The 27,777-nt window shown below is 51.2% G+C and overlaps 3 protein-coding genes across 3 annotated transcripts; 2 read left to right on the top strand and 1 right to left on the bottom strand.

Annotated features, from left to right (window-relative positions):
* Window positions 1-2,744: 2,744 nt before the first annotated feature.
* Window positions 2,745-3,706, top strand: LOC131926712 (lymphocyte antigen 6G6e-like). The gene is made up of 3 exons (XM_059282273.1): window positions 2,745-2,796; window positions 3,265-3,390; window positions 3,480-3,706. Exons 1-3 carry the CDS (start codon window positions 2,745-2,747, stop codon window positions 3,704-3,706), a joined length of 405 nt encoding a protein of 134 aa, XP_059138256.1.
* Window positions 3,707-6,466: 2,760 nt separating this feature from the next.
* Ly6g6f (lymphocyte antigen 6 family member G6F) lies at window positions 6,467-12,152 on the bottom strand. Its single transcript, XM_059243868.1, has 5 exons — window positions 12,086-12,152; window positions 9,723-10,052; window positions 9,375-9,638; window positions 6,680-6,835; window positions 6,467-6,537 (listed from the first exon to the last, which is right to left on the bottom strand). The coding sequence occupies exons 1-5, from the start codon at window positions 12,150-12,152 to the stop codon at window positions 6,467-6,469; spliced, it is 888 nt and encodes a 295-aa protein (XP_059099851.1).
* Window positions 12,153-15,205: 3,053 nt separating this feature from the next.
* Window positions 15,206-27,729, top strand: Abhd16a (abhydrolase domain containing 16A, phospholipase). Its single transcript, XM_059282152.1, has 12 exons — window positions 15,206-15,426; window positions 16,358-16,414; window positions 17,079-17,145; window positions 17,585-17,671; window positions 20,913-20,998; window positions 22,706-22,779; window positions 22,895-23,017; window positions 24,681-24,795; window positions 24,915-25,016; window positions 26,851-26,914; window positions 27,179-27,228; window positions 27,466-27,729. The coding sequence occupies exons 1-12, from the start codon at window positions 15,295-15,297 to the stop codon at window positions 27,607-27,609; spliced, it is 1,101 nt and encodes a 366-aa protein (XP_059138135.1). The 5' UTR covers window positions 15,206-15,294; the 3' UTR covers window positions 27,610-27,729.
* Window positions 27,730-27,777: the final 48 nt, after the last annotated feature.

Genomic DNA, 27,777 nt, shown 5'->3' with positions numbered 1-27,777 from the left:
TGTTCATCCACATTCCAGATGGAATGCAGAAGTAGGTTATGAAAACCCAGCCACCTCTGATTATAACCAGCGTTAAATGGATTCTCAAAAATGTGAAACAATGCCATTCTCTCTGGGCCATCGGAGGCTAATTATTATTTTTCACAAAACTATGTCTTCCTAACATATAATACGCTTGGCTTTTATTTGTTAAATGAATCAAACTATACCTGATTATTTATTATTATTATTTATTATTTATTATTATTTATTTATTTAGCTAGCTGATTGTTGTTGTTTGAGACAGGGCTGGCTTTGAACTTCTGATTCTCCTGCCTCAGCATCTCAAGTGCTGGGATTACAGGCATGAATCACCACGCCTGGCTTCAATACCAATTTTAAATGTCCTATTTATTTTATTGTTTAAAATTATATATATTTACCGTGTGTGTGTGTGTGTGTGCGCGTTTGCTTGTTGAAGTGGTCTTCCACATAACCTAGGCTGGCCTGGAGGTCAGCATGTAGTCCAGGCTGGCCTCAAACTTACAGCAATCCTCTGTCTCAGCCTCATGTGTGCTGGGATTGCAGGCATGTGCCATCGCTGGTGGCTTCTTATTTTAATTCCTTTTTTTTTTTTAAAAGATTTATTTTATGTGAATGAATGTTTTGCTGACATGTAGATATGTGCCCCACATGTCTGCCTGGTACCACTGGAGCCCAGAAGAATGCATCAAATCCCTGGACCTGGAGTTACAGCCAGTTGTGAGCCACCATGTGGGTGCTGGGAATAGAACTTGAGTCCTTCTACAAGAACAACATGTGCTCTAAACTGTTGAGCTGTCTCTCCAGCCCCTCTTCATTTCTTTTTAAAAGATTTTTATTTAGAGCCGGGCGGTGGTGGCGCACGCCTTTAATCCCAGCACTCGGGAGGCAGAGCCAGGCGGATCTCTGTGAGTTCGAGGCCAGCCTGGTCTACAAATCGAGTTCCAGGAAAGGCGCAAAGCTACACAGAGAAACCCTGTCTCGAAAAACCAAAAGAAAAAAAAAAAAAAAGAAAAAAAAAAGATTTTTATTTAGGCTTGGAGAGATGGAGAGATGAGAGATCCGTGTACGAGGGAGTGATGAGAGATGAGAGATCCGTGGACGAGGGAGTGATGGAGAGATGAGAGATCTGTGGACGAGGGAGTGATGAGAGATGAGAGATCCGTGGATGAGGGAGAGATGAGAGATCCGTAGACGAGGGAGTAATGAGAGATGAGAGATCTGTGGACGAGGGAGTGATGGAGAGATGAGAGATCCGTGGATGAGGGAGTGATGAGAGATGAGAGATCCGTGTACGAGGGAGTGATGAGAGATGAGAGATCTGGGGACGAGGGAGTGATGAGAGATGAGAGATCCGTGGACGAGGGTGCCGGCTGTTCTTGCTGCACAGCTTCTTTTCCCAGGACCCACGGCGAACAGCACAGCTCCAGGGGACCCAGTGTCCTCATGGTCTCGGGGCTTCTGCACTTGCACGCATATATCCATACACAGACACGTACATGTATACATAGTTAAAAATAAAAAGTCTTAAGAAAAATAGCCAGCCTGGCTTCAATACCAATTTTAAATGTCCTATTTATTTTATTGTTTAAAATTATATATATTTACTCTGTGTGTGTGTGTGTGTGTGTGTGTGTGTGTGTGTGTGTGTGTTCTTTGACAGTCTTTATTCCCATCCTTTGTGCTCTTGGTTCTCCCTTTCCACGTTCATGTGGTTCCAGGGCTCACACTCAGGCCCTTAGGCTTACACAGCACCTCTACCCACTTAGCTACCTTACCAGCCCATTTTAACTTCTGATAAGGTAAATATTGATAGAATCCATGTGAAGAAAAGATCTCTGAGGTCTTCAGTCATTTTCAGAGTATAAAGAGATGCTGAGATGCCCACCACCCTCTCTTCCTGGCTGTAGCCCTTCTGGTGAAGTGTTTCTTTTTTTGGTACTAGGAATGGAACCCAGGGCTGCCCAGGTGTTGGATAAGCCCTCTAAGGCTGCATGCACTACACTCCCTGTGCCCACCCAGTCTCTTAATTCCTAATGTTCCTTACCGCCGGTCTCGTTCTCCCATCCTGGAAACTGTCCTGTCTACCTTTTCCAATTCCTTCTCAGAGGAAGGACATACATCAGTCTAGCTCCTGATTAATTCTTTTCTGCAACGTAGTAAAGCCAGGAGGGATAATTATGGGGTAGCAATGTTGAAGCTTGGTGGGGGTGTGTGAATCAAAGGGATGTGAGCTACGTGGGGTGGGGCAGGGCCCCCTCTCAGCTGGGCTTTGTGGGTGGGGTAGGGTGTGGGAATGGGCGGGTGGGCTTTGTTGATACCACATTCAAACAGGACTCTAACATCTAGGGCAGGGAGGGTTCAGAGTGTGACCTTGGGAGGTGGACAAGCTCTGAGGGGATAGACAACAAACAAGGAGAGCTGACAACAGCTTGAGCAGAGGGAGGGAGGGGAGCAGGAGGCAAGGCGACAGACACAACTCTAGAGGGGCAGACAGCGAGGCTGAGTTAGCAAACACTGAGAAAACAGAAGACCCTCAGGGCAAGCATGGGCAGGGGTGGAGAGCTGTTGCACCAGGCAGGTGAATCTCTCACTTTTCCACACCCCAGATTATCTCACTGGCTGTTTGTTTAAGAGTTCCTCCCTGTCTTTGGCCAGGTGTGTTCGGGGTGCTGACTCGGGGTGCAGATCACATTCTCCCAGACTGCCGAGCTGGTTCTGCCATGGGCTCCTCCAGCGCCTTTCTCGGCATCCTGTTCTTCTCTGGGGCACTGGGTAAGGGCGGACGAGGGCTGGAGTGGAGAATGGAGAGGGAGCTGACAGAGGTGAAGAGAAATGGGGAGGTATTAGGACCCTGGAAGGCTGAGGCAGGAGGGCCTGGGCTATGTAAAACTCTTCTCAAAAGGCCAGGGGCAGGGGGAGCATGTGAGTAACTATCTCTTTGAGTCTCTGACAGTCTTTATTCCCATCCTTTGTCTCTCACTTAACTTTTGCATCTCTCCTTCCTGCGCATGGGTTTTTGCATCACTCTGCGGGCTTGTTTCTCTTGGCCTCCGTTCTGTCTGTCTCTCCTGAAGACTGTATCCCTCTTTCTTCTGCCTGGTTCTGGTCTCCTGCCTTGGCTGTTTTGTATTCCTGTCTGCTTCGATTTTATGACTTGCTTCTCCCTCCTCTGGGTGTCCCAGAGGTCTGGTTTTACTTCTTACCTTCTCCTCCCTAAATTGATCTCTGCTGACCCAACAGGTCTCACCACTTCCCCAACCAGAGGACGACTCCACTGTTACTCCTGCGGCTTTGCTAAGCCCTGCTACCCTGTTCTCACAGAGTGCCAGGAAGATGAGGTGTGTGGCATCAGTGTTGGCACCTCAGGTAAGATCTGGTCCAATGGCCCTTCTTGGGTGTCTCCTCACCTCTGTCCTTTCTGCCCCCCAACCTCCGCGTTCTCCTTTGTCCCACAGACCAGAAGGAAGAGGTCATCGAGCGGAGAGGCTGCCTCCCTAGGGCCCACTGCCCTCTGCTGGGCCGTGCCACCTACTGGTCACAGCCCTATGCTCTCCGGCACCAGTGCTGTGAGCAGGACCTGTGCAACGTGGCCGCCTCCCTGCCGCGACTCCCACGCCTGCCCCTCACCACCCTGTCACTTCTTGCAGCCATCTTTGCCTGGGGAGTCCATATCTTCCTCTAGCCTGGGAGTCCATGTCAGCCCAGGACTCCGATGTTATCGTGGACCTGGAAACATCTGCACAGATGTTTTTGAGGCATGCTCAAGAATGTGACTTTGTATAAAAAGCCCTGGCCCTTGAGGGTTTTTATGCCAACACCTCTACAGACCCCCTCCTAAGACCCGATTCCTACAGCTGGAGTTTCCGATTCCAGCACGCATGTGTCCAGAACCTCGCCTCATAAGAAACCCCCCCCCCCCGACCCCGACCCCCTGCTGTCTTTTCTCTAGGTGTCCCAGGTCAGCTACCCTGAAGGAGTCGTGGGTCCCAGGTAAAGGGACAGAAGTGGCCTGGGACTGGTGAGGGGTAGAGTGCTGCTAGGAAAGATGTAACTGGGTATCTGAGGGTCTCAAGAATGGAAGGCTACCTTGGGGAACCATAAAGAGTACATTAGTAATAGGGCTATTGGGTGGAGATGTAGCTCAATGATAGAGTGCTTGCCTACCGTACACAAGGCCCTGGGTTCAATCCCCTACACCACCAAAACAAACAAATAAATAAAATGTAAAAATAGGGCTGTCTTTGAGCCCACTAACTTCAGTCGCGTGTGGTGGTGGTGGTGGTGAAACACACGAGGATGCACTTTAAGAATAAACTCTAGCTGGGCGGTGGTGACGCACGCCTTTAATCCCAGCACTCGGGAGGCAGAACCAGGCAGATCTCTGTGAGTTCGAGGCCAGCCTGGTCTACAGAGTGAGATCCAGGAAAGGTGCAAAGCTACACAGAGAAACCCTGTCTCGAAAAACAAAACAAAACAAAAAACAAAGAATAAACTCCACAGGGCAGAGTAGATGTCTCCCTGGGTACCAGCACATATACAGGCATAAGAACCTGGTTTTGGATGCCAGCACCCACTTAAAAAGCTGGCCTTTGGGCTGGAGAGATGGCTCAGTGGTTAAGAGCACTGGCTGTTCTTGCAGAGGACCTGCGGTTCAGTTCCCAGCACCAGCATGGTGGTTCACAACCACCTGTAATTCTAGTCCCAGGAAATCCCACACTCCTTTCGGGTACTGCACACAGTACCTGAAATGTGATGCACAGACATGCAGGTAAAACACCAGTACACATAAGATAAAATCAAATCAAAAGCCGGGTATAGCTACACAGGAGTGCTTGTAAACCCAGTGCCAATGAGAGGCAGAGACAGGAGGATCTGTGGGGCTTGCTGACCATCAGCCTAGCTCCAAGTTCAGTGAGAGACCCTGCCTCAAAGGAGCGAGATGGAGAGGAAGGAATAGGACATTTGGTGTCTTCCATGCGTGCACTGGTGTGCACACATGTGCACCCATACATACACAACACTCACACACACAAGAACGAACTGTAGCTGCCTTGTGGGTTGGACTGGCACGTTGGAACCTGAATGGTCCCCCACACCCAGTTCCCATCTGTGTGGCTGTCATCCCCTTTCCAGCCAACGTCTGAGTCTAAGCTGCTGCAGCGTGAAGACTGCAAGTGAGGATTCCAAGACAGCTGCTCTCTCCATTGAGAGCCAAGCCCGGGACAAGAGTCAAAAAGGGCACCTGGCAGAGCTGCTTGAGAGGATGTGGCCTCGTTCCTGGAGGTTGGGGACTGAGGGCTTTGGAGCACTTCAGCGGGCCAGAGCTGTCCTCTGTTCAGAAAGCCTGGAAGTACTCGCTCCACTAGGGATCTGTCTGCCAGCCCTTGAATGTGCTTCCTCTGCCCCAGAGATAGCACGGAAACCCTGGGTGCAAGGGGCAGGGCTCCCAGGGAGTCAGAAGTGATAAGCTGCTCATGCCGGATAGAGTCCCACAGAGGAGCCCCACAGAGGAGCCCCACAGAGGAGCGTGTGTGCTCCTGGGATAAGGAGAGCGCCCTGCTAAGGCTGAGGACTGGCATCCCTCTTTGGTCTTGAGTTCCTCCTGTTCCATCTGAGAAAGTCTGGGGTGTGATTAAAGATCTTGTTCCCTCTCAACGTCTCTTTGTGAGAACAACACCGGGAGGGGAGGTCTGGTTTACGTTGGAGGCTGGTTAAATCTCCTGTTTTCTCTGTCCCCCAAATCTCCTTTGGGGTTCCTGTTTTCCCCACTCTGCATCTGAATCTCTCAGTTTCTCTCTTCCTTGCTCTCCACCCCCCCACCCCCACCCCACACTTATCTTCACAGCTTCTCCTACAATAGATTCCCTCCCCTTCCTTCCCTACCCTCAACTTATCTTTATAGCTTCTCCTATGACAGATGCTCCACCCCTCCCCCCACTAATCTTCATAGCTTCTCCACCACTTCTCACATCTCTGGGCTTCCCTGTCCCTCTTGCCCACAACAGACTCCAAACATCTTACTCCGGGTCACTCCTCTACCGGCTGCTTCAAGACAGGAGACCACACCTTTTGTGGGTGACGTCACAGAATGATGTTACTCCCTTCCTTATGTTGTGCCGGGGCCCCTCCAGCTTGGTGGCTGTTGGAAGCCAAGAGGAAGCAGAGTCACACCCTCAGCCCCACCCCCTCTCCAAGGTTTTCAGGGAATCCTTCAGGTGCCAGATGCCAGAGACACAGGACAGCAGGCCATGCTTTCTGAGGCAGACATCACCGAGATCACCTGGTCTTGTGGGTGGGTGGGCTGTAGAGTTTACAAAGCAAAAAGCCAGGTTAAAGCTATTGCACCTTCTCAGGAACCAGGACCCCCATCTGCAACCCAACCCGTCTCCAGGCAACAATTTCCCACGCTCAGGCCCTCTGGGATTTAAGCCTCTGTAGTTTCTTACCCAAGGCGGGCCAAGTGGATGTTCTCATAGACCTGGACTTCAGGTTTGAAGTGAGGAATTGAGGGTTCTGGGGAAAAGAAGCCATATGATGTGTAGAAGTCACCAGATAATCCAGGGACGTGTTCCTTGCCACCCCTCCCCTAGAGCAGACAGGCCAGAGCCCAATCCTCTGCCTCACACCCACGTGGCATCTCTGGGGAAAGACTCACCTCTGTCCGGAGACCTCTGGGCTCTCCGCCTCCAGAGCACAATGCTGAGGACTATGATGGTGACTCCTTGGCCCACTGTGAACAACAGCATCAGTACCCGGGGCACATCCCAGCTCGGGACAGAGGCACAAACTGTGGGAGAAGGTTCTGTGGAAGCTGCCACGAAAGTAAGACAAGAATGACAGGTAGTGAGGGGGCCTGTCGCTGCTGGAAGGAAGTAGAACCATCCTGTGATGTCATCTACAAAAAGGTCTGGTCTCCTGTCTTGAGCAGCCAGTGGAGAGGCAGTCCTGAGTGAGTCGTGGCTTCCCCCACAGTCCAGTGGGATTTTACTACAGAAAATACTCAGGAGGCCCCTACCTCCAGCATACACTGCCCTGTGACTTTGCTTACGGACTCCAGGGGCTAACATCAGAGAGAGTGGCCCCAGTTCCTGTCACACAGGGACAGCTGATTCCAGGGCACATCCTAGCCATAACTTCTCTCGCAAAAATTTACATTTTCAAGAAAAAGTAAAGCGTTGCAGCTGGGCACCATGACGCATGCCTGTAATGCCTGCACCTGGGAGGTGGATATGAGAGAATAAGGGGTTGAGGTCGTCTGCACAGGGGGCTGGAGGCCTGCCTGGGCTACATGAAAGCCTGTCTCAAAGCAAAAAAAAAAAAAAAAAAAAAACAGGGGAAAGTTCAAGGCCAACCTGGTCTACGTAGTGAATTTCAGGCCAACCAGGTCTCCAAGGTGAGATACTACCATAAAAATCAAAAACAAAAAGACAGGGGCTGGAGAGATGGCTCAGTGGTTAGCATGCTTGCCACACAAGTGTGAGGATGGGAGTTTGAATCCCCAGAAACCATGTAAATACTGGGTGGGCATGGTAGCCCACCTGTGATTCCAGCCTCCGAAGGCAGAGACAGGGGTCTCCGGAGCAAGCTAGCTAGTGAGACTAGCCTTATCAACCAGTCTGGGTTTGACTGAGAGACACTGCTTCACTGAATAAGATGGAAGAGCAACAGATTCCAGACATCAACCTTAGGCTCCGCATGCTTGCACACCCATGTACATGGGTACACATATATATGTGTACCCACACACATGCAAAGATGCATACAGGCATGCATCTCACACACATGAAAATGGAAAAAGAAAAACAAAAAGAACGCTTTGCAGTTTCCATCTCTTCAGCCCCTTATCCACCCATTCACGTATTCATCCTCTAGGCCTCGCCAACATCTTTCTCTCTTAGAACAACGGCCTTTTGCTCCTCTCTCTGACTTACAAATGGGTTATTCTACATCTAGTAACATTCATTCTCTGTATAATGGCCTTCTATTTTGTATAACAATTATACACTTTCTGCTTCTGTCTTCCCAGTCAATAGGCCATTATATGACCGTATATGGGCCCCTTCTACAGAAGTCAGCATCCCCAAAATCCCTACGCACTTCCTCTCTGCTATGGAAGAGTCCACAGAAGTAATAGGTTAGTCTGTTTCTTTCATTTGTTTTTGAGACAGGGTCTCATGCAGTCCAGACTGGCCTTGAACTCCTGCCTCAGCCTCCCGAGTCCTGGGACTGCAGGTGTGTACCACCATGCTTGGCTCATATACTGGCCTATTTCTTATCTTTCTTTTTTGGGCAGTGCCTCTATATAGCCCTAGTTGGCCTGAAATTTGCTATGTAGACCAGGCTGGCCTTGAACTCAAACACTGACAGCCTCTGCCTCCTGAGAGCTAGGATTAAAGGCACAGGCCTATGTCTTTTATTTTGATGCTTTTTTCTTTTTTTTTAAAGAAGCAGGGTCACATGCAGTGCAGGCCGGCTTTGAACTCACTATAAACCCAAGGCTGTCCTTAAACTTCTGATACTCTTTCTACCTCCCAAGTGCTAGGAGGCACGTGACACCATGCCCTGCTTAGATCAGCCTATTTCTTCCTGTGTGTGTGTGTGTGTGTGTGTGTGTGTGTGTGTGTGTGTGTGCATGCATGTGTCTGAGGCTAAAGGTCAACCTCAGGTGTTATTCCTTAGGAGATGTTCACCTTATTTGTGAGACAAGGTCTTTCACTGGCCTGGAAGGCACGATGCAGTCCAGACTATCTGGCCTGAGGGTCCAGGGGTCCATCTGGCTGTTGTCTCCCTAGTGTTGGGGTTACAGGCATGCATTACCATGAATGGCTTTTTTTATGTGGCTTCTGAGTTCAAACTTGGATTCTAATGTTTGTGTTACATCACTTTAGTTAGCAGAGCTCTCTCTTCACCCCTAGACTAACTCCTTTCTAAACAGTGGTATATCCCTCCAAAGTAGGTCCTAGTCTGGCCTGTTCCTCCAGGAAGTTGGTTTAATCAACCCTTCTTCTTTTTTTTTTTTTGTTTGTTTGTTTGTTTGTTTTTTCCGAGACAGGGTTTCTCTGGGTAGCTTTGGTGTCTGTCCTGGATCTCATTCTCTATACTAGGCTGGCCTCAAACTCACAGAAATCCACCTGGCTCTGCCTCCTGAGTGCTGGGATTAAAGGTGTGCACCACCACTGCCCCGGCTAATCAACCCTTCTTTATGGTAGATTTGGTCAATGAAGTGGGAAAAAAACCCTTCTCCTACAGGGAAGTGACTCTCGGCCTGGCCTGATTTGCCTCCTTTTCCAACCTTGAGAGATGTGCCAGAGAGAAGCCCTTCTGTTTCTTTATTCCCTCCCTCATTTTACCTGCCAGACTAAAGCTGAATCTTTTGTTCTGAGGCATAAGGCATCGGATGTTCCTCGGCCTGCGGCCCCTGGTCTCAGGAAGCCCCTCTCCAGGACACACCAATAGCAGGGCAGCCCCATCTCCCCAAAAGTACTGAGCGTGTCCTCTCACGGGATTCCTCCCCTCTAGCCAGGTCACAGAGTCCAGACGCCTGGCGGGGACCACAGAGCACAGGAGGGCAGAGCAAGAGGGGCCATCTGGAGACTTCACAGAGAACTGGGATCCTGGCAAGAGACGGGGACACCTCAGTTTCTTGTGTGGTCTTCCCTAGTCTCCAGAGTCCAGAGAGGTCTTCGCACCCCACTCACCTTTGAGCACGGAGACATCGTACACCCTCCAGTTCTGGTACTTGTGGTTCTGATCCATCACAGTGCACCAGTACCGCCCAGCATCTTCATCCCTGGACCCCTCCAGCAATAAGGAATAGTTCCCAAGAGGTTTGAACCTTGAATCATTTTCAGGTTTCCCCAGATCTGAGACTGGCCTGTCTACTTGGATCTGGGTCACCAAGATGGTGGAGGAGCCTTCTGCAGGGCTGCGGAACCAGGTTAGGAGCTGGCCCCCACGTAGGGAGGGTGGTGAAGGACATGGCAGCTCCACTGACTCCCCTGAGACCACATAGACGGTCTGGATGCTGTCTGTGGAGAAACGGTGATGTCACGAGAGCTGTCCATGCCTCCAGCAAGGCCCCGCTTCACCTCTCACGCCTGCCTTCCTTTCCTTCTGGGGTCTCCAAGCACTGGTTTAACTGGTGAACACATTTCTCAAGTGACTGCTAAGAGGAAAGGGACGTGGGCTGGGGTATAGCTTAGTTGGTTAAGTGCTTGCCTGAGGTCTTGGGTTCCATACCCAGCACTGAAAGAGAACAAAAGCCTCTCACAGACTGGGAATATGGCTCTGGGCTCAGCTCGAAGAATGCTTGCCTGGTGTGCATGAAGCACCCACCCTGGTCCCCAGCACTGCATAAACCCATAAACTGAGCATGCTGGTGCACGCCTGGGATCCAGCCATCCAGAGACAGGAAGATCAGAAGTTCGGTGTCATCCTCAGCTGCTTAAGGAGTTCAAAGCTACCCTGGAATACCTGAGTCCCAGGAAGAGTGAGGATGGGGTGGGGATGGTGGAGTAAAGAATGTAAAGGGCTTTCCATTTTTCCTTGCCAGTGAGAGGCTCTGAGTCAGGACATAAATAGGCTGCAGTGGTTGGTGAAAGCCCTTATCTCTTTAAACATCTGCTCATCTTTTATTTTCTGCAGGGAACTAGGCCAGGTATGATAGCACATGCCTGTAATACCAGCACTCGGGAGGCTGAGGAAGAAGGGTTGGAATATATATAAACACCAGGCCAGCCAAGGCAATTAATAAGCAATGCCCTGTCTCAAAACAAACAGATAATAAAAAAAAAAATAAGGAAAACTGTAAGATGGGTGTGGTGGCACACACCTGTAGTCACAGCATTCAGGAGGCAGAGGAAGGAGGGATGCTTGAGCTGAGTGTTCAAGACTAGCCTGGACTGCTGGGAGTTTTTCTTACTGATCTGACAAGATAGCTGGCTAAAGGAACGTAAGAGAATAAGATTTATTTATTTTTACTTATTATTATTATTATTATTATTATTATTATTATTAGTTTTTTTTTGTGTGTGTGTGTGTTTTGTTTGTTTGTTTTTTGTTTTTTCGAGACAGGGTTTCTCTGTGTAGCTTTGCGCCTTTCCTGGGACTCACTTGGTAGTCCAGGCTGGCCTCGAACTCACAGAGATCCGCCTGGTTCTGCCTCCCAGTGCTGGGATTAAAGGCGTGCGCCACCACCGCCCGGCTATTATTAGGTTTTTACGAGACATGGTTTCTCTGTGTAACAGCCTGGCTGTCCTGGAACTCACTCTGTAGACCAGGCTGGCCTTGAACTCAGAGCTCTGCCTGCCTCTGCCTCCAGAGTGTGGGGATTAAGGTGTGCACCACCACTTAGATTATCTTGGCTCACGGTTTAAGGAACACAGTCCATCGTAGCGGGAAGTTTATGATGGTAGAAACATGCTTACATCTGGATGGACTTAGGAGCAGAAAGAGGGGACCGCCTATGCTCTACTGGCTTTATCCTTTCCCCATTTTTATTGAGTCTAGGACCCCAGCCCACTTGATGGTGCCACTGACATTTTAGGTAGCTCTCCCACCCTCAGTTAAAACTCTCTGGAAATGCCCTCACAGACCTGCCTAGAGATATGTGTGCTGGAAGATTCACCACCACAACCACATAGCAAGACCCTCATCTTGTATCCTCAAATCGACTATGTAGCTGAGAATTACCTGGATCTCCTGGTCTTGCTGTCTCCTCTCAAATTCTGGGATGATAGGCATAGCACCCCCCATTTATGTGGTGATAGGGATCAAACTCTTGGCTGGAGATGAACTGAGAGCTCTGAGTGCTAGGCAAGAACTCTCTGAGCTACACCCCCAGACCTAATACTTATATTTTTCAAAATACAGGGAACTGTATATAACTAGGCCCATGGTGCCTCTGGGTCTCTCCAGGACTAAAAGCAAAGAGAATTCAAACAAGGTAAGTCTGTCTTCTTGAGTCATGTACATTTTCAGAAGTGCTATGGAGAAAAAAAAAAAAAGCAGTCCCTCCCAACTTTTCGAATAGCTGCAGAATCCCCCACCTCCTGCCCCTTACCTGCAGCAGCCTGGGGGTGCCCACACAAGCACAGGAGGAGGAGGAGGAGGGTGACTGTGACTGCCATGGGGAGAGCCTGCCAAGTTCTCCTGCTCCAAAGACCTGGTGTTTCCAGGGAGGAAGCAGAGCACAGATAAAGGCCCACACTCCACTGGGCCTCTGGGGGAATGAGAATGTGGGGGAGATAAAGCTCAGTTGCATGTCTTCTGGGGGAAAAGGAACCTTTATCTTTCAGTTCTTGGAGTCAGGTCCTGGTGCAAGCTGCTCCTGTGTAAGGAATCCCAGATGTCTACCTCTTCTCGGCCTAGAAGCCTTCTGTGGCTTCTCGTCTATCCCGAGACATCGACCGTGAGCCAAATGACTCTGTCTGTTCTCTCCTTGGAACCCAGGACAAAACTGTACATCCAGGCAGTGCTCATAAGTGATCCAAATGACCTTTCCTGTGGTTACCTGGCATCCCATTGACTGTTCCAGGACCCTTGAGGAGTGTCTTTAGCTGTTACTCAAGGAGAAATACAGCAGGGATCTGGATTATTCATAGGTGCCTAGATTCAGAAGCAGACCTGTATACACATCTAATTATTTATATTTAGTTAGTTAGTTTGTTTGTTTTGTTTTTAGCCTGGGTTTCAAGTTGTCCAGGTTGGCTTTAAAACCACTTCGTAGTTAGGGATGACTTTGAATTCTTGATCCCCTACTTCTACCTTCCAAGGTGAGGTGAGGGGACAGGCATGCATCGCTATGAATAGCTAGTTACTTATTTCAAACATAGGGCAAGTTCCTTGTCACTGGGGATATTGCCAGCCACTTAGTTATTTTCTTTTGGGCTCGTGAGGTGGATCTCAATGGATAAAGGCCTTCGCCAAGGAGCCAAACAACCTGAGCTCAGTCCTCAGGATCCACACGGGGGATGGAGAGAACTGCATCCCCAGAACTGTCCTCTGACTTTCACGTACAATGTGCTGACTAGTTTTTTGCTATTTATTTATCTTTACTTTACATCTCAACCACAGTTTCACCTCCCTGTTCTCCTCTCATCCCTGCCCGCTGCTCCCCACTTCACTGGGTAGTTTTTAATGACAACTATACACCCTAGGGCCCTGTGGGAAGAATGATTTTTTTTTTTTTGAGACAGGGCTTCTAGTATAGCCCTGGCTGTCCTAGAACTTGCTCTGTAGACCAAGCTGGCCTCAACTCAGCGATCCACTTGCCTCTGCCTCCCAATTGCTGGGATTAAGTGTGTTTGCCTCCACCCGGCTTGCTTCTTGAAGTTCTTCCTTCAGTGATGGAAGTAGAAGGGATGTGGAAGTAGAAGATGAAATAAACCCTTTCCTCAAGCTACTTCTGGTCATGGTGTTCATCACAGCAATAGAAACCCTAACTAAGCCAGGTATGGTGGTATGCGCCTTTAATCCCAACACTCAAGAGACAGAGGCAGGCAGGTCTCTGTGAGTTAGAGGCCAGCCTGGTACAGGACAGCCAGATCTACATAGTGAGACCCTGTCTCAAGAACGAACAAACAAAACAAAGGGGGGAGGGTAGGGGCGGGGGGGGGGGGGGGCTAACCAAGTGTCTTAGTTAGGGTTTCTATTGCTGTGATGAAACCCCATGACCAAAGCAACTTGGAGAGGAAAGAGTTTATTTGACTCACACTTCACATCACAGTTCATCATCAAAGGAAGTCGGGACAGGAACCCAAGCAGGGCAGGAACCTGGAGGCAGGAGCTGATGCAGAGGCCAAGGAGGAGTGCTGCTTACTGGCTTGCTCCTTTTCATTATACATCTGCACAAGAGTGACCACTAACAACCACAAGACAGAGTCAATACCAGGCTGTCTTGAAATCTCCTTTGCCAATGCCATTAACCCAAAACTCTACGACATGCAGACTGTGTGCACATGTGGACACACACACATACACACATACAAAAAATTTTTTTTTAAATTTGAAAAAGAGCTAGTGTGGTGATGAAACACGCGTTTAATCCTAGCACTTTGAGACAGGGTCTCTCTATGTAGCCCTGACTGGCCTGGAACTCACTCTGTAGACCAGGGTGTCCTGGAACTCACAGAGAACCATCTGTCTCTGTCTCTTGAGTGCCGGGATAAAAGAAGTGTGCCATTACACCTGGTGGATTACCTCTTTCAATAACTTTTTAAATTATTATGAATTCTTCATAATAATCCTGGTATTTCTTCTAACAGCTACATCCCCGTGTCTGGCTCTCTGTGTGTGAAAGACCCCCAGCCTCCCCGCCTAACATAGCTTAGCTCAGCTGCTTATGAATAAAGCCTGAGAGGTACTGAGGAGTTCAGTTAACGGACATGGGATAAACAGAACATTTGTACTTAGCCACCAGGCCCCAGAGCAAGGAACTAAAAGGTCAGAAAAACACCCTGTACCCTAGACAGAAGCTAGGGGTGGGCGAGCTCGGGGAGAAACCACGAGCTGACCTGGGTTCGAACCTGGCCTCATATGAATCATCCAATCAGAACTGGCCTCATTTGCATCATCCAATCAAAACTCTGTAACCGGGCTTCTTGTTTCTGTACCCGTGCCCGACCCTATAAAAACCCTCTGCTCCAGCCCGTGGGCGCGCCAGTCCCTTGAGCTTCTCGAGAGTCTGTGTCGCCCCGGGTACCCGTGTTCCTGAATAAAGCCTCTTGCTGTTTGCATCTGATTCGTGGTCTCGGTGTCTTCCTTGGAGGCGAGGGTCTCTCCTGAGGGAAGACTGCCTTCGGGGGTCTTTCATGTGTGTGTCTTTGTGTCTCTCTTTTTTGTGTGTGTCTGTGTGTGTCTCTCTCTTTCTCTGTGTATGCATGTGTGTGAGTGTGTGTGTGTGTGAGTGTGTGTGTGTGTAATCCCAGGGCTTTCAGCATGGTAGGCAAGTACTCTACCACTGAGCTACATCTCCAGTCGCTAGACTCTAGAGCATGCTGATATTAAAAGTTAGGTTGGGGGGGGTGGAGATTTAATCACGCCGGGACGTTTTTTAACTCTCCACGTTCAGAATGCCTCTGGCTAATCCTTGCATGTCGCAGCACCTTAGGTCCAACTGCGCGGAACTCTTCTCTCGCGGCGCGAACGTCCGGCCGGACCGGCCACGGGGAAGAGCCGGTACGTGCTGACGTCACGCACTCAGCGCCTCGGAGGCCGAGGGCGGGGCCTGTGGGGACCTGAGGCCGAGGAGCAGCGGCCCGAGCTCGGGCCATGGCGAAGCTGCTGAGCTGCGTCCTCGGCCCCCGGCTCTACAAGATCTACCGGGAGAGGGAGACGGATCGGGCCGCGTCCAGCGTTTCTGAGCCTCCCACTGCCGTCCCCGCCCCCTCCTCCAGCTCCTGGGTGAGTCGAGTCCCCCCCGGCTGGGAACATGGTGCGGTCCAAACCGCGCGGGTCCTCCGCGGCCTGGACGCGTCCACTGTCGGAAGCGGGGGAGGCCGCTTGTCAAGCGGCGGCCGCGCAGTCCGCCTGTGGGTGCTTCCCCGCTCCCGGTCACGCTGGGCCAGCCGTCGCCTCCCTTCACGGCTTTGGAGCAACTCCTGCTCACTCTCACCGCTAGTGCTTGCTGTCCCCCCTCCGCGTCCTCCGACCCTGCCCGTCAGGGTTCATGGCTGGTCCCAGTTGAGTCTGGAGTCGCCTGCGCGCGCTGACGGCTTTTGCCCATAGACTCCCAGTTTCTTCCTCCCCTAGGCTCTGTTGACTTTCTCTTTAACTTGACTTTTCATTTTCAAAATGACTTCTGCATGTCATGTATCCACTTGTGCAACTCGAACCCACAGACCTAGCCTGAAGACCAGGGTCGTTGCGTTCACCACAGCTGCAGGTGGTGGTGGTCCACCCTCCAAACATTCTCTTCCCTTTTTATTGGTTGCAAATTATGTTTAGGAGCTTTTCCAAGTGCCCACACCTAGCCACATTCTTCCCGAATCAACTTATGTCAAATGCTATTCCTTCTCTCTTAGAATTGCCAGGGAGTCTTTCATGTCCACTCTTACCCTCTCCCCATATACACACACAATCATATTTATATCGGGGTTTTGGAAAAGAGTCAGTCTCCCAAATGCTGCTTTCACTTTTGCTTCCAAGTCCAGCACCCTCTGATTGTTTTTCAGGGTCAGAGGTGAGAAGTCAGGCTCAGTGTCAGGAGAGGCCAAGAGTATCCCAAGAGAAATGGCCAGGGAGGCGAGAGCAAGGTGGCACACATTAGGGCTTCTGGAAGGAAGGGAGGGCCTGACAGCTGGCAGGGTCCTTAACAGGCCATCTGTTTTGGCAGGATACATATTATCAGCCCTATGCCCTGGAGAAGCATGCTGACAGGATCCTGGCACTGGTAAGTCCGCCCTACATCTGCGATTCAGTGATTCTTGTCAGACCCAGCTGCTCTCGGGTTGCTACTCCTCTGCAGCCTGGGAGAAGGCAGCACTGCAGGAGGTGGAGGGGAGTGCTCTGAGCTCTGTGCAGAAGAACTTGCTAACACATACACACCGGCATACAGTTGGTATTCCCTCTTGGGAACTCCCCCTTTATGTACCTAAGCTTTTTCTGGAGCAGTTTGAGCCCTGAGGATAATCTGTTTACCCTTGGGATCGTCTGCAGGTCTCTGAGCCTGCAGACCCTGGGGACCTGTCCTCCCTGGCAGCTAACCCTCTGGCTGCAGAGGCAGCTGTTCTCTCTGGCAGAGTTCCTATGGTGACGTTTTTTGCATCTCTTGGGGACAAAGTCTAGGACTCTCTTGAGTGGGGCCAACTATGAAGGCTTGATTAACTCGAGTAGACAGAGAGGCTGGTGTTTTCAGTGTGACGAAATTATGTCAGCCTCCACTGTGCTCTGACACACCACCTGCAACAGATGTTTGCGTCCCTGCTGTGTGCATGATGTCATGAACAGAGCAGTTGCTTAGCGTGTGGACTCCAAGGTCCCCCTTCTCAGAGCCTGGAGAGGCAGGACAGTGTGTGCATAGGCGTACTGATTGCCTGTCTCCGTCTCTGCTGCAGGCCTCAGTCTTCTGGTCCATCTCTTATTACTCCTCTCCCCTCGCCTTCTTCTACTTGTACAGGAAAGGTCAGTGTGCTTTCAAAAGTGGTGGGGGAGGAAGCGGGCAGTTCACTGGCAGACGAATCAACTCCCCAAAGAGGAAGGGGTCCTGTGAGGATGGCTCAACTTCCCTCTTAAACCTGGAGTCTTCCCCCCAAGACAGTGGTTCTCAACCTTCCTAATGCTGAGACCCTTTAACACAGTTCCTCATGTTGTGGTGACCCACAACCATAAAATTATTTTTGTTGCTACTTCATAACTAATTTTGCTACTGTTACGAATCGTGATGTAAATATTTTTGGAGACAGAGGTTTGCCAAAGGGTTCACAACCCATAGGTTGAGAACCACTGCTCTAAGAAAATGGCTAACCCAAAGAGAGCGTCTGGGATAGAGGTTGTGGGCAAACTGGGAAGAATTGCCCAGTGGCCCTGTGAGAGCGTCTCATATTGTCTCTCTTCCTCCCAGGTTACTTGAGTTTGTCCAAAGTGGTGCCGTTTTCTCACTACGCCGGGACATTGCTGCTGCTGCTGGCAGGTGTGGCTTGCCTCCGAGGTAGGTGGGGAGGAGCCTGCTTTGGATCTATGACTAGATAAACACTTTCTGCAAACATAGATTGGGGCTGGGCCCTGCAGGGAATAACTGAGAGTGGTGTAAGGGTTTGAGGTTTTCTTCAGGTGGCTTATGTCATACATCCCACGTGTGCATAAGCAGTGTATGTGAACAAGAATACAGCATACGCCAGTTAAATAATTCTTTTTTTTTTTTTTTTTTGGTTTTTTGAGACAGGGTTTCTCTGTGCAGATTTGTGCCTTTTCCTGGAACTCTCTTGGTAGCCCAGGCTGGCCTCGAACTCACAGAGATCCGCCTGGCTCTGCCTCCCGAGTGCTGGGATTAAAGGCATGCGCCACCACCGCCCGGCTTCAGTTAAATAATTCTTAGCTGGAGACAGCACCAGGGCCGCAAACTTTAAGATGCATGAAGTTATCTGGTGGTGTAGCCACACATACAGACACATTGTTAGGCGGATGATGCTAAGTTTTCACTTACAAAAGGTTCAGAAGAAGCATGAGCATGTGTTCTCTAATCCCAGTGCTTGGGTAAGAGTGAGGCAGGAAGCTGATGAATTCCAGGCCAGCCTGGGCTACATGGTGAGACTCTACCTCAATAAGTGAATAAGTGTGTAAGCATATGTATTGATGAGACCCAAAAGACATAACAGTGTGGTTCTCTCAAAAGTCTGCTGGGGGCATTACAGGCTGGGGAGACCCCTGGTGGGAGATGGCTCCATTTTGATTTTTACCCATTTTTTAAATTTTGTCTGTGTGTGGGGGGAGTGGGTGGGGAGGGTTGGGGGTTAAGCATGTGTGTGTGGGGTGCCGGTGAATGCCAGATGAGGTTGCTAGATCCTCTGGAGCTAGAATCTCAGTTGGTTATGAGCTACTTGATGTGGGTGCTGGGAACTGAACTCTGGTCTTTTGCGAGGGAAGCAAGTGCTTTTAACCACTGAGCTATCTCATGAGCCCAGTGTTCTCTTTCTTGACCTGAGTGATAGCTACGTGCTTACTTTGCACTAAAAAATATCACTGATGTATGTGGTGTCTGTATATAGGTCTCTGTGCATGAGTGCAGGGGCCAGAAGGGGCCGGAGGAGTCAGGGGACCCTGGGGCTGGAGTCACAGGCAGTTGGTTGTAAGCCACCTGATGTGGGTGCTGGGAGCCAAACTTGGGTCCTCAGGGAGACAGTATGTGCTCTTTTTTTTTCTCTTCCTTCCTTCCTTCCTTCCTTCCTTCCTTTCTTTTCTTTTTTTTTCCCCCTTAGTTTTTCAAGACAGAGTTTTTCTGTGTAACAGCGCTAGCTGTCCTGGAACTTGCTTTGTAGACCAGGCTGGCCTCGAACTCACAGAGATCCTCCTGGCTCTCTCTCCCGAGTGCTGGGATTAAAGGCGCCCAGAGCAATATGTGCTTTTAATCACTGAGCCATCTTTCTAGCTCAATACTTTGCATTTTTAAAAAAAGATTGTTTATTCACTTTTTATTAATGTGGGCATGTGTGCCTGGATTTGCCTTTGTATATCGTGTGTGCAGATTCTCTTGGAGGCCAGCAGACATCAGATGCCTGGAGCTGGAGTTACAGGCATCCGTGAGCCACCTGATGTAGGTTCTGGGAATTGAACGCGTGTCCTTTGGAAGAGCAACAAGTGCTTTTAACCACCAAACCGTCTCTATGGCCTCTTATGTGTATTTTTAACTGTATTTTTCCAGGTGGTGGTGGTATATGCTTTAATCCCAGCACTTAGAAAGCAGAGGCAGGTAGATCTCTTGAGTTGAGGCCAGCCTGGTCTACAGAGTGAGTTCTAGGACAGCCAGGGCTACTCAGAAAACCCTGTCTCAAAAAACAAACAACAACAACAGGAACACAGAACTGTGTGCTGTCCGTGGCTAGCCCAGGATTACAGATGGCCCCACCACGCCCTGCTGCAATACCTAGTGTGGCATAAGTGCCACTCCACAGGACCCTCTCTCAGTGTCGTGTCGATACTGCGGAGCCCGGGTTCGGTTTCGTTGTGGCGCTTGCCCTCTGACATCTCCTGTTGGCTGGCTGTTGTCTTTTCCCAGTCCCACCCACCTCCAGCACAGTGCCAGCCTTCGGGGCCAGGAGCTGTGTCCTCCTGCCTGCCTGCCTGTCTGTGTAGGTAGGATGTCCCTGGCACACAGCACCTGCTGGGTCAGGGAGGGGGAAATTTAGAGCTTGCGCCTCCTCCTGAGAGGCGTCACCACTGAGACCAGCTGCCTTTGGAGAGAAAGGAAGCTAGCAGCAGCTCCAGGAGTGGAGTGGACAGGGTGGGCCAGGAGGCAGCGAGAGTCCGTGGGGCAGATGCAGGGAGTGAAGGTGGGGAAGTGGCGGGGAGCGAGGCCTTGGCACAGGGGCAGGGTTAGGAGCACACAGAGAGCAAGCTTGGGAACACTGAAGAGGACGGGAGGGAAGCCACTGTTAGCAGGGGGACTCCTGACATCGGTAGGGTGAGCGTTCTGCAAGGCAGAGAAAGAAACTGTCAGGCCCCCTGCACCTGGGATGCTGAAGCAGGAGAATTGCTGAGAGCTCTAGGCCATCCTATCCTGTATAATGAATTGCAGGCCAGCCTGGGGCACAGAGCACAACCCTGTTTCAAAAACAAAACAAAAGAAATAAACCGAAGGGTCAGGTGACGTGTGATGCGAGCCTGGGATCTCCGGGCCCGGGAGACTGAGAGCAGGTGGGTCTCTCAGGCCAGCCTTTATGACATAGTGAGTTCCAGGACAGCTACATGGTGAGATCATGTCTCAGAAAAAGAAAAACCCAGACAAACAGAGAACCAAAAGGGCTGGTGGAATGTCTTAGCCGGTAAAAGTACTCGCAGGAACCTGGTGACTTGAGTTCAGTCTCCAGATCCCACGGTGGAAACAGAGAGCTGACTCCTGAAGGTGTCCTGGGCTTTCCGTACTCCTGCTGTGGCACTTGTACGCCCACACTCAAACACACATACACATACACACAATATAAGATAATGATAATAATAATAATAATAATAATAATAATATAATGCTAATTAAAACAATAAAACCTGAAGACTCGCAGGAGAAGGATCCTGCAGCCAGTGGCTGTGTGGGGGAAGTTCTGTTTCCCCATGTGAGAAGCCCTAGATTTCTTCTCCTTTCTTCTTCCAGAGCCTCCTCATCCATTTCCAGTTCTTCTCTTAATTCCTTGGTATCTGGCTTCCCAGTTTACCTGTAATTTTCTATCCTCTTTCCCCAGGCATCGGCCGCTGGACCAACCCCCAGTACCGACAGTTCATCACCATCTTGGAAGCCACACATCGGAACCAGTCTGCAGAAAACAAGGTGAGGATCCTCTGAAGGGTGACAGTGTGTCCTGCTCCCCGCAGCCCAGCTCGAGGCACCGGCTTCTGCTGGGTCTCTACTGCACACTGCCATACGCTTTCTAAGTGTCTAATGGCTATTCTGCTAGAACATTCCACTCCTTCTCCACATCCATGCTCAAGAATTGTCTAAACATAGAAGCCTCCGCAGTATCTCGAGAAAAAGAACCTTCTGTCTCAGAGGCTCAGCTCCGTGTTCATTTTGTTGTGTGCCTTGAACACCACACTGGCTTTGTTTGGGGATAGAACCAATTGGGCAGGTGCGTCTACTCTTGTGCCCAGCAGCAGAGTGTTGCCGGCAGGGCACCGTGTGCCAGGCCTGCTGTTACTGGAGTGTGGTGATCTTTGAGATGGGGCTGTAGGGCCTCATAAAGCCCCTTCCTAGAGTGAAGGGATCAGCCATGACCACCTTCTCCGCGCTGATGGTCAAGTCATACCACCGTTTACAGGCTGTGTCATCACGCTCTACAGGGCGTGAGGGCATGCCGAGCACACCCTTTCCAGCCATCGCTGCCACAGGAGGGGAAATAATGACCCTCAATTTTACATCTGAGGAAGGAGAGGCAAAAAGAGGCTAAGTGCCCTGTGTGGGAGTACGGAAGTGGCTGAGTCCAGACCTGGGTCTGAGCCAAGCCTGCTGGGATGTGCTCTGCTCCTCGTATTTTGTTTTGTCATTTATATTTTTGTACGTTTTTTTCCTGTTGCTCTTTCTTAGTCAAGTTATTTTTGAAAATGTCAAAAACATTTCTGTAGCAAAAAATAAAAAATAATCCTCAAAATAGAGACCTTGGAGCTCTGGGTATGGGGGAGGACAGTGGATTACGAAGATGCAGCCCCACTGCCCACAGCATGTGGCCCAGTGCAGCAGGAAGAAGACGTAGGCACAGATGGTTACAGGGTAGCACTGGCCCCTGGGTGCCTTGACGTGGGGCCCTAAGAGAGGAAAAGAGCCTGGTGCACGGAGCTCACTGTGGCTGTGACTGTCCTCTCGGTCATGGGACCGTCAGGTCAGCGGCCAGCAGCCTCATCCCATCTTTGCACAGAAGCACCCCCTGGGGTGGATCAGCCTTAGATAGTTCTGTGTTTCTGTTTTTGTTTTTGTTTTTGTTTTAAGACAGGGTCATGCTATGTAGCCCAGGCTGACCTGGTATTTCCGGTGATCCTCTTGCCTTCTGGGTGAGGTCACAGCATATGCTACCATGACCTATCCTTGAAATAGGATCTCACTCCACATCCCAGGCTAGCTCTAAACTCACTTTGTATCCCAGGCTGCCACCAGCTTGCCCTCCTTCCTCTGCTTCTGAACGCTGGCTGTAGGCATACGCCACCATTCCTGGCTTTTTAACAGTTTTTTGGTAGCATTGGGAATTGAACCCAGGGCATCATGCATGCTAAGCAAGCACCCTACCCCAGCTTTAGATTTTCAGGAAGGCTGAGTGAAGAGTTCTAGAGATGGACAGATGAGCTGGTCGGGGGAGGCAGCTGCCCTGTCCCAATATTGTGGTCATATTAGATCTTTTCATCTGGAAGTGAGAGCACAGACCTCCACTCGGTCTCCCTGGAATATGGGGGCAGGCCCCTGCATGATGGCAGTGTTGAGGGTAGATAGCTGGACCTCCCCTCAGTTCTCAGTTCTCTGTTCCTTCCGTCCTTTCTGTACCCACCACAGAGGCAGCTGGCCAACTATAACTTCGACTTCAGGAGCTGGCCAGTCGACTTTCACTGGGAGGAGCCCAGCAGCCGGTGAGGCGCCAGTTACCTGCTTTCCCCTCGTTGGCACTGTCTCTCTCATCCCTCTGATCTTCGGTCTAGCCTGCTGCTCCTCACCCTGTTCCCTTTCCTTTCTTCTCTTCCTCAGGAAGGGGTCCCGGGGTGGCCCTTCCCGCAGGGGTGTGGCCCTGCTCCGCCCAGAGCCTCTGCACCGGGGAACGGCAGACACATTCCTCAACAGGGTCAAGAAGCTGCCTTGTCAGATCACCAGGTCGGAAACGGGGGAGGCCTGCTGGGGAGAGGGTATAGGCCAAGGCCCCTGGACCATGAACTTGGTTGTAGAATAGCTGCCATCTGTAGGGTCCAGTGCTGTATGCGCTGTCTCGTGGGGAAAGGCCCTGTGAGGTCCAGGCTTCAGGGGAGCACACGGAGAGCCAGAGTGCCAGTGGGTCTGCGGAGGGGCAGCAGGCGTTGCAGTGAGGAGAAGAGGAGACCCTTGCTGGTGCTGGCTCAGGTTCTAGTGTGACGCTGTGCAGTTGTCTGGCCCATCTGCTCCTTCATTCCCCACCTTGGCCCCCACTGTGCCTCAGTTTCTCCATCTGAATAGCCTGCCTCACAGAATTGTTGAGATGAACTGGTAACTCTGGGAATGGTAGCCACCTGCCCTGCCTACCTGTGGGTAGAGTAAAGCCAGAGACCAGTTGTGGGCACTGGTGGTTTGCGACCGGCCTCAGACTCAGAGACCCGCCTGCCCTGCGTGTGCGCAGTTACATTGCAGCAGGGGTCGGTCTTTGCCCTGACAGGAATGTGATCCAGTTTGGTGTCTTTCAGGGTACAGATCTTGACCTATTGATGAGTCTTATTTTTATTTTTGAGACACGGCCTCATGCAGCCCAGGCTGGTCTCAAATTGGTGTTGTAGCTAAGGCTAGCCCTGAGTTCCTGATCCTCCCAAGTGCTGGGAGTACAGGTGTGTGTTGCCACACCTGGCCGTATTAGTCAGTCTGGAAATCGCTGTAGTGAATTACAAACCATAGTCTTTTGTTGTCTTTGGATGGTGCTGAGGGTGGGACCCACGGTCTGGGCATACTAGTCAAATGCTCCACCACTGACCAGTAATCACCTGGTCCTATTGAGGACTTAAACTCTTAAATACATTTACTTATGTACATATGTGTGGCCTCATACGTACGCCTGGTGGTGCCTCTTACCATGTGGGACCGAGGGTTGAATGGACTCAGGTTGTCAGGCCTGGAAGCAAATCCCTTTACCAAGTGAGCCATCTTACTGGCCCTTGAGAACTTTTAATAAATGGTTTTTTTTGTGCATTAACAGAATAATATTTACTAACTGCATTTATTTATTGTACCTAGAAATTATCTCGTAAAACTCTCAGAATTATATCCAAGGAGTCCCTAATTTGCTATAGTTTAACTTCTGAGTTTTGGATTCTTTCTCTGGCCTAGTGATAGGCAGCATGTTCTGTGGGACCAGGGAGGGGCTATGAGCCACAGCCCTCATCAGCCAGGAGTGCTCTTCAGTGTTGTGGGCATCTCCACTATCTTGTTCAGTGGGTCTGTTATTTTCAACTTGTGATGGCTTTTTCAGGACCTAACCTTTTGTAAGTCTAGAGGGATCTGTGTATCTGTATTGTCCTGGGACACAATAGAAATATTTTTGGTTTGTTTTCAGAGTGCTGGGGCTCAAACCCAGGGGCTGACACGTGCTAGGCAAGCACTCTGCCACTAAGCTATGGTCCCCGTTCCTAAAACCCTAAAATGGACATCTTATAGAAAGGTTGGAGAACACAGGTTCACATGGTTTCACCAAGGGTTGACAGAGGAAAGGGTTAGCATGCCCTGGAGTCGGACTGCAAGTGCTGAGATCAGTCCCTGGCCCGCGGGGGCTGGGGTTCACTAACCCGTGTCCCCACAGCTACCTGGTGGCACACACCCTGGGACGCCGGATGCTGTACCCAGGCTCTGTGTACCTGCTCCAGAAGGCCCTCATGCCCGTGCTGCTGCAGGGCCAGGCCCGGCTGGTGGAAGAGGTGAGGCTCCCACCGGCTGCTTGCCCCGCCCTCCTAGGGGTGTGGCCTCCTGCCCCGCCCTCCTAGGGGTGTGGCCTCCTGCCTCTCATGACCTGGTCTCTGCATTCTCCCTTGCTCAGTGTAATGGGCGCCGGGCAAAACTACTGGCCTGTGATGGTAACGAGATTGACACCATGTTTGTGGACCGGCGGGGGACGGCTGAGCCCCAGGGGCAGAAGCTGGTGAGAAGGGGCAGGGAGCCAAAGAGGGTGGTAGGGGGCAGTAGAGACTCTGGGGTCCCCAGTGCTACAGAGCCTTTGCTGTGGGACCATGATTAAGAATTATGCCATCCAGGACTGGAGAGATGCCTCAGTGGTTAAGAGTACTGACTGCTCTTCCAAAGGACCTGGGTTCAATTCCCAGCACCCACATAGCAGCTCACAACTGTTTATAATTCCAGTTCCAGGTGACCCTGTACCCTCACATAGGCATCCATGTAGATAAAACACCAATGCACATAAACAAAAACAAAAACAAAACAAAAAAACCAGCTGGATGGTGGTGTTGTATGCCTTTAATCTCAGCACTTGGGAGGCAGAGGCAGGCAGATCTCTGTGAGTTCAAGACCAGCCTTATCTACAGAGTGAGCTCAAGGATAGCTGAGGCTGTTACACAGAGAAACCCTGTCTCGAAAGGAAAAAAAAAAAAACAAGAATAAAATAATGCTGTCTTCCAGCTCCACCCAAGGACCTCTTCATAGGAAAGCTCTGAGAGGGAAGCATGTGGAGTACGCGGTGATGGGGATGTCTCTCAGGTGGTAGAGCACTTGCTTAGCATACATGAAATCTTCAGTTTCATCCCCAGCCCCACATACACTGAGAATCGGGGTGCATGTCTGTAAGAGTGGAAGCAAGGGATCAGGAGTTCAAGGCCAGGGCTGGGTTGATGGTTCAGTGGGTGGAGTTTTGCCATATAAGTGTGAGGATGTGAGTTCTGGCTTCCATAACATGTGTAAGCCTGGCGTGTTGATGCTGTAATCCCAGTGCCCCTATGGGAGGGAAGATGGAGAATCCTTGGAAGCGGTCTGCCAGCCTGGCGTGTGCAGTACAGCCAGGGCAGCAGGCTGGGCACAAGCGCTGTAGTGTGCGCACACGCATACATACACACACACACACACACACACACACACACACACACACACACACGTACACGTGAGTTCAGTCACGAGCACCAGAAAGGGAAATGAAAAGGATTGGTTATGTGAGCTAGAGATGCAGAGAGCCGGCCTAGTGTGCAGGAAGCAGACATAAAGCCTGGCTTGGCGACACTGCCATCCCAGCACTGAGGAGGCAGAGGGTCTGGTGTTTAAGGATCTGCTACACACTGAGTTCAGGGCCTGACCAGGGTGCACAGGACCCTGCCCCTGACAAACAGCAGGTGGGTGGTGGTGCGGGCCTGGGTCTCAGGAGGCGAGGCAAGATTTTGAGTTCCAGGCCAGCCTGAGTTACCTCCCTAGACCTTGTCCCAAGAAAGCAAAGATAGCATTTGCCACGTGCAAGACACATTTAGTCCTTACTGTCCGTGAGTCCTTACTGTCCGTGAGTCCGTTCTGTGGTGATGAGTTGTCTGCCGAGCAGCTGCCAGCACTCTCACAGCTGGTGAGCAGCTGTGCTGGGACCTGAACCAGGTAGCCAGGCCCCAGCAGTCTGTCCTTAGGGTGGCCGGGAAGGCGCTGCGTGTGAGTCAGGGGGTTGGTTTCTAGTGCTGACTCTGCCACCTGTCACCATCTCCCAGCCTCAGCTTGGGCACCGTGGAGTGCAGTGAGAATAAAAGCTGTCTGCATACCCAGGAGAGTCGCAGGCCTGTCGTAGGCCCAGGGGCCTGGGTTCCACCCCGGCTGTCTCCAGGCCCCTCCTCCCATCCTGTTAGAGGTCTCCCTGGTGGCATCCCAGGGGAAGTGGTCTCTTCGGGTGACTTGAGCTCCTGAGGGGCAGTCACAGCACCTGCAGTCACTTGGCCTCTGTTGTACAGACTGCTGTCCCCAACACCCTCCCAGCCCTCCTGTCTCCTCCCCAGGTGATCTGCTGTGAGGGAAATGCGGGATTCTATGAGGTGGGCTGTGTCTCCACACCCCTGGAAGGTAGGCCCATGACTCACACCTCTTATCTCTACCCTTTGGACCTGACTGTGTCCACTCCCACACTGCTGTGACCTCCCCACCTGACCTCCAGTTCATCAGGGTGGGGTCTGAGTCTCTCACTTCTGAGGGAAAGTCCACTCCGGCTCTGCTAACCATACATTCCTCCCCTGGACTACCTGTGGCTTTATCATACTTGCCCTCCTGTCCCAACCCCCGTGCCCCACCCCCACAGTCACACAGCTCTCCACCCTCCCTGTGTTACAGCTGGCTACTCCGTCCTGGGCTGGAATCATCCAGGCTTTGCTGGAAGCACGGTGAGACCTCTGGAGACCCGTCCTTTCCCAGAACCGTGTGTGTCTTCCTCTGGTCAGTCATGGGAAGAAGGAAGCTGGTGCCTGTCGTGCAGGCCTGCCTTCCACATGCCCGTGACCTGGGTTCTGGGACGCCCTGGGGGCTGCAGCCCCTCCTCCCGTGACAGGCAGAGGGACACAGTGGGTCACAAATCTCTGTCCTCTGGCTGACCCGTCCCGCATCTGCCCGTCTTCCTGCAGGGGGTACCGTTCCCACAAAATGAGGCCAATGCCATGGATGTGGTAGTTCAGTTTGCCATCCACCGCCTGGGCTTCCAGCCCCAGGACATTGTCATCTATGCCTGGTCCATCGGAGGTTTCACTGGTACCTGCCGCCCCTGCTAGTCCCCCTGCACGGATTCCTGTCCCTGCCTAGGAGATGTGGGCACAGGCGGTGGGGGCGGAGGCTTCCAGAGAAAGGCGGAGTGGGTAAGAGGGACCCAAGTGAAAGGCACCTATCTGCACTTCTGAGCGTCCCTCATCCCCTTCCTGTTCTACCAGCCACGTGGGCAG

Source organism: Peromyscus eremicus, chromosome 16_21 (genome assembly GCF_949786415.1).
Source record: "Peromyscus eremicus chromosome 16_21, PerEre_H2_v1, whole genome shotgun sequence".
Classification (NCBI taxonomy): domain Eukaryota; kingdom Metazoa; phylum Chordata; class Mammalia; order Rodentia; family Cricetidae; genus Peromyscus; species Peromyscus eremicus.
This window is presented reverse-complemented; position numbering and strand designations above follow the sequence as displayed.

Coding starts and splice junctions, on each gene's coding strand:
- LOC131926712 (XM_059282273.1), top strand. CDS start 2,745: ATGGGCTCCTCCAGCGCCTTTCTCGGCATCCTGTTCTTCTCTGGGGCA. Junction 2,797..3,264: donor GTTCTTCTCTGGGGCACTGG/GTAAGGGCGGAC, acceptor CTGACCCAACAG/GTCTCACCACTTCCCCAACC. Junction 3,391..3,479: donor CATCAGTGTTGGCACCTCAG/GTAAGATCTGGT, acceptor TTTGTCCCACAG/ACCAGAAGGAAGAGGTCATC.
- Ly6g6f (XM_059243868.1), bottom strand. CDS start 12,152: ATGGCAGTCACAGTCACCCTCCTCCTCCTCCTCCTGTGCTTGTGTGGG. Junction 10,053..12,085: donor GCACCCCCAGGCTGCTGCAG/GTAAGGGGCAGG, acceptor GTTTCTCCACAG/ACAGCATCCAGACCGTCTAT. Junction 9,639..9,722: donor CGATGTCTCCGTGCTCAAAG/GTGAGTGGGGTG, acceptor GTCTCTTGCCAG/GATCCCAGTTCTCTGTGAAG.
- Abhd16a (XM_059282152.1), top strand. CDS start 15,295: ATGGCGAAGCTGCTGAGCTGCGTCCTCGGCCCCCGGCTCTACAAGATC. Junction 17,672..20,912: donor AGGTGTGGCTTGCCTCCGAG/GTAGGTGGGGAG, acceptor CTCTTTCCCCAG/GCATCGGCCGCTGGACCAAC. Junction 20,999..22,705: donor ACCAGTCTGCAGAAAACAAG/GTGAGGATCCTC, acceptor TACCCACCACAG/AGGCAGCTGGCCAACTATAA.